Source organism: Propithecus coquereli, unplaced genomic scaffold, assembly GCF_000956105.1.
Source record: "Propithecus coquereli isolate 6110/MARCELLA unplaced genomic scaffold, Pcoq_1.0 Scaffold10, whole genome shotgun sequence".
In the NCBI taxonomy this organism is placed as follows: Eukaryota; Metazoa; Chordata; class Mammalia; order Primates; family Indriidae; genus Propithecus; species Propithecus coquereli.
In genome coordinates, this window is record NW_012133858.1 from 8,968,387 (window position 1) to 8,985,559 (window position 17,173).

General features: G+C 38.1%; 1 protein-coding gene across 1 annotated transcript in view; it reads left to right on the forward strand.

Moving 5' to 3' along the window:
• The first annotated feature begins 874 nt into the window (after positions 1-874).
• PPP1R2 (protein phosphatase 1, regulatory (inhibitor) subunit 2) overlaps positions 875-17,173 on the forward strand; it is a 38,772-nt gene continuing 22,473 nt past the window's right edge. The window contains exons 1-3 of the mRNA XM_012639793.1: positions 875-1,369; positions 13,714-13,821; positions 17,088-17,165. Of these exons, the coding sequence (XP_012495247.1) occupies positions 1,248-1,369; positions 13,714-13,821; positions 17,088-17,165 (308 nt within the window). The 5' untranslated portion in view covers positions 875-1,247. The remainder of the gene's footprint in view (positions 1,370-13,713; positions 13,822-17,087; positions 17,166-17,173) is intronic.

Consider the following 17,173-nt stretch of genomic DNA (forward strand, 5'->3'; position numbering starts at 1 on the left):
TGGCAGTTCTGGGTGGCTCAGTCTGTGCTGCTCTGACCTGTCGTGAGGGTGACAAAGAGGCCTGATCAGGAAAGGGGAATAGAAAAGAGCCTGGAGAGGAGTGGGCTGTAGACTGGAGAGGGGAGCAGGAGGAGAGGGATGCATAGGGTGGCCGTAAAGTACCACAAACCAGGTGGCTTTAAACGGCAGAAATGTACTGTGTCAGGTCTGGAGGCTTGAAGTCCACAGTCACGGTGCAGCAGGGCTGGTTCCCTCTGATGGCTGTGAGGGCAGTCTCTTCCCTGCCTCTCCCCTAGCTTCTGGTAGCCCAGGTGTTCCTTGTCTTGCAGGCACCACCCCACCCTCCATCTCACATGCCGTTCTCCCCAGCGGTCTTCACGTGCTGTGGACGGGCTAGGTGACGCTGGTGGTCACTTCCTCCTTTTGCCCATCAGCTTCTCCAGTGGTAAAGAGAGGTTACACTATTTCAATGCAGACAGACATTCTACGATTTCATAGAAGTCAGTATTCTATGATTTCATAATAGGTCTCTAAGGCCCACTCCAGTGCTGATATTACATGATTTCATAAGCAATTAAGCTTTTTATGCGGGTTAAATGGAAAGAGGAGTTATTATTCTGAAAGTCAGCTAACATCTTTGGGGACTGGCGTCACCTCTGAGCCTCGGTTCGCTGATCTACCAAATAGAAATAACAATACGGCCTCATAAGGCGGTGGGAGTGAGGGTGCTTGAGAGACGTACGAGTCTGCACAGAAGCAAGCCGGGAACCCTCGCCAAGGTTCTCGGAAGAAGCTCCTGGGCTCCCAGTGCCGCGCGGGGGTGGGGCGAGCAGAGCGAGAGAGCCGGAGGGGGCGGGGCAAGGAGGTTGGCTTTGTTCTCGCCCCGCCCCGCCCCCGCCCCCGCCCCCGCCCTAGATATCGCGAGAGGGCGGGTCCGCTTGGCTTTGGCGTCGGCGTCTTTCCAGCGCTGGGGCGCTAGGCCGGTGTCTCTCCGCGAGCCGCGGGTAAAGTGCCGCCGGCAAGGGCGCGCGACGGGCTGCCACCCGCGCGGCGCTGGCTCTGTCGTCGGGGGTGGTTGACGCCGGTGGCAACGACGCCGGTGGCCGTTTCCGAGACAGCAGGTGCGGTCGCTTTAGCCCCAAGCGGGCTCCGCGGCTGCCTAGCGGGTGTCTGCGAGCGCCCGACCCTTCTCTTCGTGGACCCCACGCCAAGCAGCGACCCTGAGCCGACAGCCGGAGCGCCCGGCAATGGCGGCCTCGACGGCCTCGCACCGGCCGATCAAGGGGATCCTGAAGAACAAGACCTCTGCGACTTCCTCTGTGGTGGCGTCGGCCGAACAGCCCCGCGGGAGTGTAGACGAGGAGCTGAGGTGAGAGCTGGGAGGGACGGCCGGAGGAGCCCCTCCTTCCCGGCCGGCGGCCTGGCGCGCCATCGCCGTTACCGACCCGACCCCGAGCGCGGGCCGGCTCGGCTGCGAGGATGCGACTCCGGCATCGCTCCGGTCTCCTCCTCCTCCGGCTAGCCGCGGGGTGGAGTGATGATGTTAAAGAAGGCAGGACCGATGACGTTTATCGTGTTTCCTTTTTTTTTTTTTTTTTTAAAGTATATGTGCATCTATAACATTTTTTAAACAAACGAGGTATTTGAACTTCCTGTAATTGGGAACATTAAAGAATCAAACTGAAGCTTCAGAGCTTCCACTGTTCAGCTTTTATTATTTCTTAACCTCATCTCGAGGTATCTAAAATTCTTCGATATTTAAAATGTATTTTCTTGCCTTGGAACCCTTTAACATTTAGGTTCAAGGTAATAAGATCCCTCAAAAAAGACCATTTCCCTGTTAGCATCGTGCCACACTCGCTCCTAATTCCTGGTTTGTCACTATTTCTGTGCTAAGAGAAACCAGAATTTTCCAAGTCCTAGATCTATATTTAATGGAAAGCTATTTATTTCTAATTATTTTTGCATTTGCAAATAGAATTTTGAGTGCTTTCTAGTTTTGGTACCTGTTCAAAGACATGTCTAAGCTGAGAACAGTTCAGAGAGGAGGAACTTAATGTCCCAGTGTGATATTTTAGTTGCTTTTGCATACTCTGCAAATAGACATTTAAAAAGGTGTTGACCTGAAGCGTTGTTTGTAATAGTAATAGTTGGAAATAACCCAAAGTCCATTAGTAAGAACTGATAAAATATTAATTATGGTACATTTGTATAATGGAACAATGTATCAGTCTTTAAAGAATGCGATAGGAATTTATGCACAGAGAAAGAGATTCAAGGTCCAATGCTCTATGAAAAAAATGTTACAATATCTATAGTATAAAACATACTGCTTGGTTAGAAGTGCAAGAGGGCTTGAGTTATACTAAAAATGTAAGGACCCTACATTCTGGAAATAAGGCTTAAGAAAAGTTGTTAAGGCCAGGCGCGGTGGCTCACGCCTGTAATCCTAGCTCTCTGGGAGGCCGAGGCCGGCGGATTGTTTGAGCTCAGGAGTTCGAAACCAGCCTGAGCAAGAGCGAGACCCCGTCTCTACTAAAAATAGAAAGAAATTAATTGGACAACTAAAAATATACAGAAAAAATTAGCCGGGCATGGTGGCGCATGCCTGTAGTCCCAGCTACTCAGGAGGCTGAGGCAGGAGGATCGCTTGAGCCCAGGAGTTTGAGGTTGCTGTGAGCTAGACTGACGCCACGGCACTCTAGCCCGGGCAAAAGAGTGAGACTCTGTCTCAAAAAAAAAAAAAAAAGAAAAGTTGTTAAAATTTGTAATTATGAAGCTAAGATGAGGATGTTCATGAAATCTTAGAATATTGGAACTAGGGCATTCCTGTATGAAAGATCTAATTAGGATCATGAAAGGAACTAGTACTTGGTAGTGATAAATTTATAGGGACTCCTGTTACCGTGAAGAAAATACTAAGTAGGATTGCAACTTAGAATTGTGGCCATGGGGTTGGAAGGGACCTTAGTTTTGTCTAGCAATTCCTCCATGCCCGTGTTCTTAGATACTTAAATCTTATATTCCCTCTCATGTAATTTTCCAACCTCTATTTGGGGTAAGCCACTGTAGAGGGGCAGGGAGGGGGGATGGGATGGTTGTGGGTCATGGAATTAAGAAAAAAGAAATCTCACCAGAACATAACTGTAGCAGGAAGATCAAGATAGTTAAAAGATAAATAAAATAACTATGGAAGTCTCTAATGCAGCTTCAAGTTTTTCAGCAGCTGGAATGTGATCCTCACTGGCATTTGTTATTTAGCTGTTCTCCAGTGTGAGCTTCTTTTTGTCTGGATACCAAGTGGCTTAATCTTTTTCTCTTTCTCTGCCTACTTAATTTCTGTTTATTCTCAACTTTGATATACTGTAATTTCCCATGGCCCCACTCTATGGGTTGCCTCTATCTCTCTGTTATTGGCTGGGGTTTACATTCAGGTCTTTCTGCCTCAAAGGCCACTGTACTAGACTAACTCAACTATCTATGTAGGGCTGCTGCTTCTGTAGGAGCTGCTAGAAGGGCAGATTCACTTAAAAGGGACTTTTGCAAGGTAGGTAGCTAACTTGTCTAGTTAGAGGGTTATAGTCCTATCTTCAGAGGAAGCTATCAAGCACTAATTCATTGGGGTTTATGATGTTTAGTTCCAAGTGATAAAAGGGATGGGCTTTTTCGTGATCATTGTTATATGACTGTAAAGCAAAGAAACGAATTCTCTTACTAATACAGTATTGTTGTAGTCTGTTTTCTGTTGCTTATAATGGAATACCTGAAACTGGGTAATTTATAAGAAACGACAAAATTTATTCTACACAGTTCTAGAGGCTGGGATGTCCAAGGTCAAGGAGGTGCATCTGCCAAGTGTCTCCTTGTTGGCGGGTATCTCCGTAGAGTCCCAAGGCAGGACAGGGCATCACATGGTGAGGGGGCTGAGCATGCTAGCTCAGGTTTGTCTTCCTCTTGTAAAGCCACCAGTTCCTTTAATGGTAACCCATTAATTGATGAATGGATAATCCATTCATGAGAGCAAAGCCCTTATGACCCAATCACCTTTTAAATGCCCCACCTCTCAACACTGCCACATTGGGAATCAAATTTAAACATAAGTTTCAGAGGGGACAAACATTCAAACCACAGCAAATATTCATTATTATTTATGTCACAGCTCATGCAAATAATACTGGTAACTCTGTGAGAAGTTACTCATAAAGCAGGTTTGAACAGAAACAATAAAACTATATAGTTGGCCCACTGTAGCCACGGATTTTGCATGCACAAATTCAACCTACCATGGATCAAAAACATTTGATAAAATAACAATACAACGATTTTTTAAAATATAAATTTTTTTAAAAAATACAGTGTAACAACTATTTCCATAGCATTTACATTGTATTAAGTATTGTAAATAATCTAGAGATGATTTAAAGTATACAGGAAGGTGTGTGTAGGTTATATGCAAATACTATGCTATTTTATATAAGAGACTTGAGCATTGCACATTTTCACATCCAAGGAGGGTTCTAAAACCAATTCCCACGGATACCAAGGGATGACTAGCTGAATACATTTGAAACAAGCATTTTGTAATGTTTAATTTTAATTTAATTATAACCAGTATTCCCCCTTTTGTATAAAAAATACTGAAAATAAATAGCTCTTGCAATTAGAAGACACTTAGAATTGAAAAACTTACAAAGGTAGTGTAATAGTCTAACTTGAAATGTTGGAACACAGCATATAAGGAAGAAGAATCTCATATTAATGTGAAAATGACCAGGGATCTAAGTTGATTGTCATTACAGTAATAATGTCTTATAAAGTCCTGACAGACATGGAGTTAATGAGCAGTGACCCCTTAGCTCCTAGGGGAAATGTGGGGTTAGGTTCCTACAAACCTCTGGTCACAATATTTTCATCACCTAATCCATATATAACCTTGTTTTCTGTGTGTTTCTATTTAAAGACATCTTGTTTAATATATATTGTTAGTTTGTTAACATTGAACCTCACAGCCAACTGCACTATAACTCCTATATGAAGGAAGTTTATCTAACATGTATTTTCTCCTTAAGTCACGTCACAGCCTTCTTGCACTTAGGAACACTAGATAGCACTTTACACTTGGGAGCCATTTTGTATGCTGAATTCATCAACAAAAATGCAAAAACATGGTACTAAACAGACCTCGAAAGGGACACTTTTTTACCATATGTGAGCTAAATCAAGAAGGCATAACCTCACCTTGTTTGGCCTCATTCAGGAACATAATGCCTCAGCTGGGGATGGGTGCAGTGGGTAACTCGAATTTTCCCTGCTCTGCATATGTCTATGAGTGACCAATAAAATGCCCTCAAATGTTGATTTGGGGATTACAAATTTTAGCAAGTAGATGAATTTGCAGATAATCCGGGAATAATGAGGATGAACCCTACCTTTTATTGGTGCCTTTATCATGTAAAATACAGTGGGATATTACCAATGGATTTTTTTAAGGAAAAAATTTCAAACAAACTTCAAATATGTTTACAATTCATATACATATATACTACTATCCTTAGATAATTATCAAGACTAATTATAAAGTGAGGTTTGTATAAGCCATAATTCAAATATTTCTATTTTTTTAATCCAGTCCTTGTTGGAACTGATCAAACCATCACTGGAGCGTTTTATTTTTTTAGATGACTCAGTGCTGTTATTATTCTCTCTATACCTTGCATTGGCACTATTTTCTTCAATGAGTGATTTCTTCAGGTACCAATTTTTGAGGGTTAGTTAAATTAAAATTGGATAGAATTCATAAATCCTCATAATTAGGCATAGATAAGTCTCAGTACATTTCAACACTCTGTTGAACTAGTTTGAATACCAGTGTCATCTCCTATGATTATGGAATTCTCATTCTTCTTTCAGGACACCTTGAATGTAGTGCACAACTTGTGAGGGTCTAACTTAACAGACCAGAGTACATACGTGTGTTTCATTGAAAACAAGACACTGTTGATTCTCAGATGTACCACCAAGAAAGAAAAAATACTGCCAATTATGATTATGAGATGCTATCCATTCTAATATATATTCTTTTTCAGAGGTATAAAAATGTGCGTTTGGAATTATTGAAAATATATTAAATGTTATTAAAGCCTATCTTGTGGGAAGTATTATAGTTTAGTGGTAAATCTGGAGGCAGACTGCCTGGGTTCCTATCCTGTCTGCTACTTACTAGCAAATTTTATTAGCTGTGATTTTCAGTGAGTTATTCATTATATCTGTGCCTTAGTTTAAGATTAAATGAATTAATAAATGTAAAATGTTTAAGCCAGTGCCTCATCCTTAAATGTTAGCTTATTGTCATAGAAATAAATGTAGAAATTAATTTTTCCCACATTTCAATGGGTTGTTTTACATGGTCTGCTTTGGAGTAGTCAGTCCACTACTCTGTTCAATTCAAATTTTATAGTAGCCTTAGGTAATATGCAGGCAAATTCTGCTTGAAAAAAATTGTGCTTGAATTAATGATTTTGATATAATTTAAGATATAAGCACTCTCGAACTTTGTCTTTTTCTGTCTGTCAAGTGATGTGGAATGTTATAGTCAAAGGCTCTCTGAGTAAAATAAAAAGTTTGTTTCCAAAAGTTACTTTTTGCTTGCTTGTAATTGCTTTCATTGTTAAATCTTACTTTAATTGTTCAGTATTGTTGTCAGGTTTCAAAGTCTTATATTTTGTCAGTCTACATAAGTTGAATCTTCATTTAAAGAAAGAACCATTTATTGAAATGTGCAATTAAATTTAAACACCTTGAGGCAAAATTCTGCTTCCCACTGCAAGCACAGCCAAAATTATCAAATGAGCAAGTCACATGTAACAAGAAGTAGAGTAGGTCTTTGAGATGGCACCATTTGAGCTAACAAAGTGAAAATGCGAAGTGGTGACTTTTTCAGGACCAGATTTAGGCTGTAAGAAAACTAGTCACCCAAGAGGGAGGGGGGAAACTGAAACCATACAGCAGATCTGCCATGTAGATGGTGGTTCCCCTATTTTTGTCTGTGGTGATACCCCAAGAAGGTCATACAGTTCATGATAGTATTGGGATTAAACTCAGGTTCATTCCTGGGGTTTTGTTATTCCACAGCTAATGTTAATTCTACCAAAACTTTAGAGTTGCTGATTTTCATATCCACTGTCCTCTGCTAATGGTTTCTTCTGCTTTACTTTCTACCTAAAAGTTCCTAGCATTGGAGCTTGTTGTTTTATATCCTTATTTAAATGCTTATTATTGCAAAATATTGTTATCTTTCTTGGATCTGAGTAATTCTAAAGATTTCTTTTTCTCCTAGTGTTATGTTGAGCAAATGGAGGAGGCTTCTATTCACAGTGGAAAGTAAACTAAACCCCAAACAGACTGGGAAAAACTGAGGGTCTGTATAATGTGGTTTATGTATATAAATCTAAATAACTTGTGCAAATTTATGGGAATGTTTCCGATAGATAGGCAAAGGATATAAATGTGATTTCACACAGCAAAGTAAAAAAAGCATTTTTCATATTATTTATTAGGTAATGAGCAAAGAAACACAAAATGGTTTTCAAATACTATTTTATATCTGCTCAGGTGGAAAAAACACACACACAAAAACCCAATCCTAACATGTTTTGGTAATTATTTGGGACATTACAAATGGTCCTCTTTAAAAAAAAATGCTATATGGTAACATGAAATGAACTATTAAAGTTCTTGATAATTTTTTTTCTTTTTTAAGAGGTAGGTTCTCGCTCTGACTCCCAGGCGGGAGTACAATGGCACGGTCATAGCTCACTGCAGCTTCGCACTCCTAGCTGACAGGATTTTCCCGCCTCAGCCTCCCAAGTAGCATGCACTGCTACGCCTGGCTAATTTTTTAAAAATCTTTTTTGTAGAGACAGGGTCTCACTGTGTTGCCCAGGCAAGTGCTCCTCCCACCCTAGCCTCCCAAAGCACTGGGATTACAGGCAATAAATTTTAACTCAAACACCTGTACTAGCAAATTATCAAATCTTATTCTTAATTTTAAGAAAACATGATTTCTGCTTGTGTTCTGTAGTTCTTTTTCTTCTTCTCTTGCAAAAAAAATTTATAAGGGTGTTGGCCCTCCCCCCATTAGAGAGACTTTTTAAACTGTAAAGGTCCATCTTCATTCTCTTTCTAACCTAAGCAACAATGACAATAAATTATCATTTTTAATTCAATATTGTTAACATCATTTAGGAAGTAACTTGTTTTGTTTGAGATTAGAAAGTGTGCAACAAGGTCATTAATATGTGTTTCTTTTTTAAATATTTTATTGTAATGCACATATAGCAAAGTGTTTTAAATGTAAAGTGTAAGAAAATGTTATAAGGCAAACACCCACGTAACCACCATCCTAGTCAAGAAATATTTCCGTTACCTCGGAAATGTTACTTACCCTTTCCAATTAGTCTCCTCCTTCCCCCAGTGGAAACCACTGTCCTGACTGTTGTGGTAATTGCTAACGTATACATCCCTACACGCTTCAGTTTGCCTGCTTTTGAACTTTATGTAAATGGAGATGTGCTAGTTTTCGTTTACAGTATCTTTAATAGGAAATGTTTATGGGGGAACATTTAGTTACAGTATCATGGATCTCCACTTAATTATTAATTGGATTGCTTTCTTCACAAAATTAATCTACTCTTAAAATTTGTATCCATTTTTTTCATTATCCTACTAATCAGAAGCTTCTTGATCATTTCTGCTATCTTAAATCTTTAGAAGTGTATCTCTTTTCACTGTGAGTTTCCTTATATAGAATGTGGCATAAGCAGACCTAATCATTTACTTTCTAAGTTTACAGAAATTTGTGTGTCATAGAGCTATGTAGCAAAATAAAATTTCTGAAACTGTAGATTTAGAGAGAAATAGAAAAATGCTTTTTAAAAATACTCATTCTGTGGCGTATCTTAAATATTTCAAAATCATTTAAATTTCGAGTCTTAACAGGGCAAGGGTAGAAAGAATTCAGTACAAAAGCAATTTAAACTTCTTTTCAGAATGCCATATCTGAACCACATCCCTACAGTGGTAAGTGAGATCTTGTTTCAGATTCTTAACCCAAGACTTTAGATTTTAAAATCATGAAAGGCTGGTCCAGAGGTATTGAGTTACCTCAATTGATTTTTCACAGTCACAGATTGAACTCCTTATTTTGCTCTTTCCCCCCTTCTCACTACTGCATTTGATTAGTAAATAAATAAATAAATATTTTAAAATATAATTTAAAAGTTATAAATAAAATCATAAAAACTCTATATTTGTGTGGTGCTTTTATAATTTGATTTCACAGACATTTCAGTTGTTTCAACAACTCTAAATCATATGGATTGTTATTAAAATCCCATTTTATTATAATTGTCCATGTAGAGTACAGTTGACCCTTGAACAACACAGGAGTTGGGGTACTGACACCCTCCCCCACGCTGGAAGTCAGAAATCCACGTATAACTTTTGACTCCCCAAGATTTAACTACAAATAGCCTACTGTTGGCTGGAAGCCTTACCTACAATATAAGTAGTCGATTAACACATATTTTGTTGTTATGTTTATTGTGTACTGTATTCTTATAATAAAGTAAGCTAGAGAAAAGAAAATGTTAAAAACATAAGGAGAAAATATATTTACTGTTAAGTGGAAGTGGATCATCATAAAGGTCTTCATCCTTGTTGTCTTCACATTGAGTAGGCTGAGGAGGAGGAAGAGGAGGGGTTAGTCTTGCTGTCTCGGGTGATAGGAGAGGTAGGAGAGGCAGACGCACAAGGTGTAACTTTATGGAAATACATTGTAATTTCTGTCTGACTTTTACTTTTTCATTTCTCTAAAAATGTTTCTATATGGTACCAATCCATCTTCCACCATATGCTTTAGTTTCAGTGCCCATGTCATAGAAGGGTCTATATTGTAAAAGAAATCAAAAGTCATCTTGAATAGTCAGAAACCTTCTGCCAGGTTGTCTAATGTCAATTTGTTTTCCGGCACTGCTTTGTCTGCATTTTCTTCCTCATTGTCTGGCACTGGTTCAGAATTTCTCATCTCCATGAAGTCATCTGTTAATTCCTCTGGTGTGGTGTCTGTTAGCTCTTGAATTTCTCTAAGATCTATATCTCGAAACTCTTAACTCTGCTACCCCCTGCTTTTTTTTGGCCACGATTTCCTTGATTGGCTCTATCATAAATCTGTGAAGTCACAGAAGTACAACATCTGGACAGAGATTTCTCCAGCAGGAATTTATTGTTTTGGGATTGATGGCTTTCATAGCTTTTTCTATAACCATGGCGTCTTCAATGGTGTAATCCTTCCAGACTTTAATGGTGTTCTTTCTGCTGGAGTTCTCTTCATAGCATTGACAATTCTTTCCATAGAGTGTTATGTATAATGAGCCTTAAGGGTCCTTAGGACCCTCTGATCTAGAGGCTAAATTAGAGACGTGTTTGGAGGTGAGTAGACCACTTTGACAGCCTTTTGGTGTTGGGCTCATGGGGTTCTTGGTGGCCAGAGACATTGTCTGATATCAAAAGAACTTTAAAAGGCAGCCCTCTACTGGCAAGGTACTACCTGATCTCATTGATGGAACCAGTCCAGAAAAAGGGTTCTTGTGCAGGCCTTCTTGATGTATTTATACAACCAAAAGACTGGCACCCGTTGTTCATCTTTTCTCTTCAAGGCTCAAGAGTTAGCAGCTTTACAGATAGGTACAGTCCTGATCATAAACCCTAGTGCATTTGCAGAAAACAGTAGAGTTAACCTATCCCTTCCTACCTTAAATCCTGGAGCTCGTTTCCCTTCCTTACTGATAAATATCTCCTTTATTTATTAGTGCCATATTTTTCTAGAATAGGGCACTTTCTGTGCATTAAAACCTATTCTGGGCCGGGCGTGGTGGCTCACGCCTATAATCCTAGCACTCTGGGAGGCCAAGGCGGGCGGATTGTTTTTGAGCTCAGGAGTTTGAGACCAGCCTGAGCAAGAGCGAGACCCGTCTCTACTAAAAATAGAAAGAAATTAATCGGACAACTAAAAATATATAGAAAAAATTAGTCGGGCATGGTGGCGCATACCTGTAGTCCCAGCTACTCGGGAGGCTGAGGCAGAAGGATTGCTTGAGCCCAGGAGTTTGAGGTTGCTGTGAGCTAGGCTGACTCCATGACACTCTAGCCCGGGCAAAAGAGTGAGACTCTGTCTCAAAAAAAAAAAAAAAAAAACCTATTCTGGCAGATACCCTTTCTTCTCAGTGATTTTCTTAATGCTATCTAGGAACTTATCTGCTGCCTCTTGGTCAGCAGAAGCTGCTTCTCCTGTTATCTTGACATTTTTTAAGCCAAACGTCTTTCAAAATTATCAAACCATCCTTTGCCTGTGTAGATTTTTCAGCTTTATATCCTTTACCTTCCTTTTGCTTTTAAGTTACCGTATAATAACTTTACTTTTTCTCAAATCGTATTAGAATCTATAGCTATTCCTTTCTTGTAGCAGTCCTGCACCCACATAAAGGCTGCATTTTCAATACAAGATAAAAAGATATTTCACAAAAAGTGCAAGGTTTTTGTGCCTGTTTGGATAGCTGTAGCGACACATTCATGAATTTTTTTTTTTTTACAGTGGTCCTTACACTAGAAATCAATATTGTTAAAGCAAGATCTGTTTACCCAGTCCAGTTTAATCAAGTGACTTTTTTCAAATACTAGTCACATTTTAATTTGATCGATTGAAAATTCAGGTGAATTGAGCACATATCCACGAGTTCCATTCTGAAAGAACAAAGCAGTTCTTTAAACGAGAAATGTTGTTTCTCTGCTTAAAAATAATGACTAATATGTCTTAATTTTTAACTTATAAGCTTTTAAGATTTTGGCTATTTCATGGTGAAAAGACTTTAGGCAACTTCTGACATTGATGTTTCAGGGCAAAAATAGGAGGTGTAATGTCAGTCACCTGTGGAATATCTGTCTGGGCCTACCTTTGCCTCTTGAGAAAACCAAGGATAAGTAAGATTTGTAAGGAATCTGTAATCGAAAGTGCTTAGTTTGCAGAGGAAAGTTATTCAGCTTTAAAAAAGAAGGTAATTCGGACACATGCTACAACATGGATGAACCTTGAAGACATTATGCTAAGTGAAATAAGCCAGTTACACAAGGACAAATACTATATGGTTTCACTTATGTTAGGTACATAGAGTAGTCAAATTCATAGAAACAGGAAATAGAATGGTGATCGGGTGGTTTCCTGGCGGGAGAGGGGAATGGGGAGTTCGTGTTTAATAGGTACAGAGTTTCAGTTGGGGAAGACGAAGAAGTTCTGGAGATGGATGGTGGTAATGGTTGCACAGCAGTGTGAAATGTATTTAATGCCACAGAATTGTGCACTTAAAAATGGTTAGTGCTTGCTTCAGCAGCACATATACTAAAATTAGAACAATACAGAGAAGATTAGCAAAAGAAAAAAAAAGTTAAAATGGTGTATTTTGTGTTATGTATATTTTACGATAATAAAAGAAGAAGGAAAAAAGCGCTTAGTCTGAAATGGGGACACTGTGAGTACTCAAGGGTAGAAAGCAAGAAAACATAAAATCAGACTCACCTGCCAGGAGTGGGCATGTGTAATTTTTAAGCTGACTCCTCAAACCCTTTTGAGAGCATGGAGAAGGGAATATGATAGTAACGTGTAAGTATGTCATTCTTCAAGGGCATTTCAGAATCTGGGAAATTGGAGATAATCTACAGTAAAATCTCACCAATTTGGACCAAATACAGAAAGGATGATTTGAATCAGTGTAACATTTATATTGATTCTTTTTAAAGCAATTTTATTTTCAAGTGCATAACAGAGTCACAAACTGTGTATGTAACAAAATAATGTTGGCTCGTAGAGAGGTCTTTGAGGTACCTTTGAATGAATAGATAATTTGTAATTAGGCATTTAATTATTGAACACTTTAATAGCGGTGCAAATATTTTGTTGGATTTTAATTGATGTTCCTGAAGTACTTATAAAGCATTTCTGTTTCTCTTCAAGTAAATCTGAGTTCACCATTTCTTAAACGCTTGTTTTTCTAGATTCAGAATTAACTAAACTATAATTTCATTTGCAATCTAATTCTTTATTTAGTGATATCTGAGTTTAATGAGGCTTTCTCTATAGTTTTATGTTCTGAATCTTTATGTTCCGATTGTTATGGCTATCCCTGAAGAAATTATGCCAAGGAAATGTTTCTGTTATTATTTATTTTTATCCTTCCTATACACTGATCCTGGGTTTTTTTGTTTGTTTGTCAGTTACCAATATTTATTAATAGATCAAAAATCCTTAACTACTGACATCAGGCAATGTGTGGATTTTGATTTTAGTTATTAATTCTATAGGTCAAATGAAGACTAAGCATGTCATAGTATGTAATAGTGTTTTGAAGCCCTGATATAGATTCTGAATACTGTGTTTTTAATATGTGCTCACTAAGTGTTCTATAAAATACGTACCAACATTTTACTTTAATTACTTAATGGCTTTTACCTTAAGTTAATTTCTGTTACAAGAAAACATATGTAAAAATAGAGCTTAGCAGTCAAATAGAAGTTGAAATATGGGATGTGAATGTTTGTGAATTTTAAATGTGCAGGTTTATCTTTTACTGCATTGGGAAAAAATTTTTTTCTTTTTAATTTTAGTAAAAAGTCCCAGAAGTGGGATGAAATGAACATCCTGGCAACATATCATCCAGCAGACAAGGACTATGGTTTAATGAAAATAGATGAACCAAGCACTCCTTACCATAGGTAATGTTACATAGATATCATTCCTGTTGTGACTTGTTTCCATTTTGCAGTAGTCAATAACCTAACTACATTTTTTTTAATAATAGAAGTACTGTGTAACTTTAAAATTATGGAATCCATTTTGTACATTATAATTGTAGAACACATTTATTTGTTGCACTTCAGTGGTCACTAGCTACTAATAATGCACAAAGATTAGTGAGTTTTGCCTTCCTTGAAAGGAAGGTGAGATTTGGGCTTGTTTGCTTCCCGAGTAGAAATCAGGGGCTTACTCAGTCTCTTTGCAAAAAAGGTTAACTACATGGATGATAACTCTGTTTCAACCCACTGAAAGATAGATGGTCATTACTATTATTTCATGTCTTTATTTTTGAATTTTTGTAATATTGTGGTTCAGATAATTACATTGTGATTTTTGGCAGTTTCATGTCTCAGAATTTTTTAAATGAATTGCGAAATGACACTGTGTGGCCATAACCAGTATGAAGACAAAAATAATGCACCAGTAAGCATTATAAGGAGTTGGAGATTCTAAATAAGTAGAAATACCTAATTAAGATTGTGCCATAACTTGTATTGAATAAATAAAGACTTCCGGGACTAAAATATTTTGTTGTTGAAGTAAGAAAACATAAATCCAGAAGTTACCGTTAAAATAGAGTCAAGAAATAGTGTATTTTAAATCAATGGATGAAAACTTTGGAAGATAATTTGAGATAACCTGATACTAACAAAAACGGTAAAAATAAGAATATATACGAAGGCTGGGCGCGGTGGTTCACGCCAGTAATCCTAGCACTCTGGGAGGCCAAGGCAGGCGGATCGTTTGAGCTCAGGAGTTCGAGACCAGCCTGAGCAAGAGCGAGACCCTGTCTCTACTATAAATAGAAAGAAATTGGCCAAACAATTAAAACTAGAAAAATTAGCCGGGCATGGTGGCGCATGCCTGTAGTCCCAGCTACCTGGGAGGCTGAGGCAGGAGGATCGCTTGAGCCCAGGAGTTGGAGGTTGCTGTGAGCTAGGATGACACCATGGCACTCTAGCCCAGGCAAGAGAGTGAGACTCTGTCTCAAAAAAAAAAAAGAATACGTATGAAGATAGTAAAGATTGTGACAAGGGTAGAAAGAAATAATGAAACAGGAGGTACAGATACTAAAACCCAATACTAATGAAATTGGAGTGAAGAAATAGACATTTTATGAAGAGTTTTATACATTATTTTTCTCCTGATTCCAAGTATATACTTCGAAGCATGTCTATTTTCTTTCTTTCTTTTTTTTATTTTTATTTTTTAGAGAGATGATTCTCACTACGTTGCCTAGGCTAGAGTACAGTGGCTGTTCACAGGCAGAGTCATAGCGTGGTACTACAGCTTCAAACTCCTTGGCTCAAACGATCCTCCCACCTCAGCCTCCCAAGTAGCTGGAACTATAGGCACATGCCACTGTAGCCAACTTCTGAAACATTTCTTAAGACATTTATTGTAGCAGAATCCAAAGTCAGAGCTTTCTTCCTTTTCAATAAATGTCGTGGCCATCCCTCACTTATTCGTGTAGTTGGGGATGACCATCCCAAAAGAGTTAAGATCTGGCATGATTTTAAAAAGTAGTTGTCATTATTTTATGACTGTTTATATTTAAAATATGATATGAATGACAGGTATTTGCTGAAAAGTTACTTTGTCCCTAAGTAATTAAGAATATATGTATGAACAGATAGATGTGCTCAGCTTTCGTCAATTCCTTTCATGGCTTTTTTTTGGACAGTGTCTTGCTCTGTTGCCCAGGCTAGAGTGCAGTGGCATTGTCATAGCTCATTGCAACCTCAAACTCTTGGGCCCAAGCGATCCTCCCACCTCAGCCTCCCAAGTAGCTGGGACTACAGGCTTGCACCACTATGCCCAGCTAATTTTTATGTTTTTTGTAGAGAAAGGGTCTTGCTGTGTTGCTCAGGCTGATCTTGAATGCTTGGCCTCAAGCAGTCCTCCTGCCTCAGCCTCCCAAAGTGCTAGGATTATAGGTGTGAGCCACCGTACTCAGCCAGAAGATGCTTTTTATAGACAGTCCATATCTTACTACTTAAGAATCTCACATTATTAGCATACAGAAAGTTATTATTCCTTTTATATACATACATAAACACATGCATATAATTCATCTATAAATTTTATAACATAAATAGAATTTTCTGTAGGACAGTTCCACAAATTGACAAATTGTTTATTTTACCCTACTCTGTTTAATTAAATCCAATAATGTAGATGAGTTTATTTCAACTTCCCTTGGGAAAAAAGAGTATAATCTAAACTATATCACTTACCTATCTCCTTAATTAACCAGGAAATGTATAAACTCACAGTTTTTTCTGTATAACTGGGTTCTGTTTTATATACCTTTCAGTGGCTTGAGAACTAAGGATGCTCATTTTTGCAATGAAGTGGGAGCAAATTTTTCATTAGAGGGTCTAGTGGGAAAGCTAAATAGCTTTTAAATTTCCTGAATGAGGTTCTTAGGATCTAATTTTGTTATTTTACCTAGTCCTGTATCTGCTAGATCATTTGCCTTGACCATAAGATTGATATACAAATACTTACTCTAAAACTAAACAGTGGTTTATTTTGCATTACTTATTCCCTCCCATGGAATCAGTCAAACTTTGTAGTGTTTTTATTTTTTTCAGATGATCAAGTTTTCAGTACAGTCGTCCCTCAATATCCATGGGGAATTGGTTCCAGGACCTCTCTCAGATACCAAAATCCACAGGCACTCAAGTCCCTGATACAAACAGGCATTGTATGTGCATATAACCTATGCACATCCTCTTGAATACTTTAAATCATCTCTAGGTTACTTATAATACATAATACAATGTAAATGCTATGTAAATAGTTGTTATATTGTTTAGACAGGAATAATAACAAGAAAAACATCTGTCCATGTTCAGTACAGCTGCAGTTTTTATTTTCAATGACTATGTCAGTCCACATTTGGTTGAATCCATTGATGTAGAACCCATGGATATGGAGGGCTAACTATTTTTATGGTTACTTTTTTTTAATCAGTTGGAGTCTTTTCTTGGTTGGTGCTATGCTTTTAAATATTTGCATTGAATAGAAACTATTTAAAAGTTAAACCTCAAAGATGATGACAGAGCTATAAATATATTGATATATTAAACTAGGTTGATAGAATTATGTTTTTCTACCTTGTTTTTCTTGTTGAAAAATTATATTTCAAGTATTAAGTACAATGTGCTTGTCATCCTAGTATGATAGGTGAAGATGAAGATGTACATAGTGATTCAGAAACCACTGAAGCCATGACTCCAGATATCTTAGCTAAGAAGTAAGTAC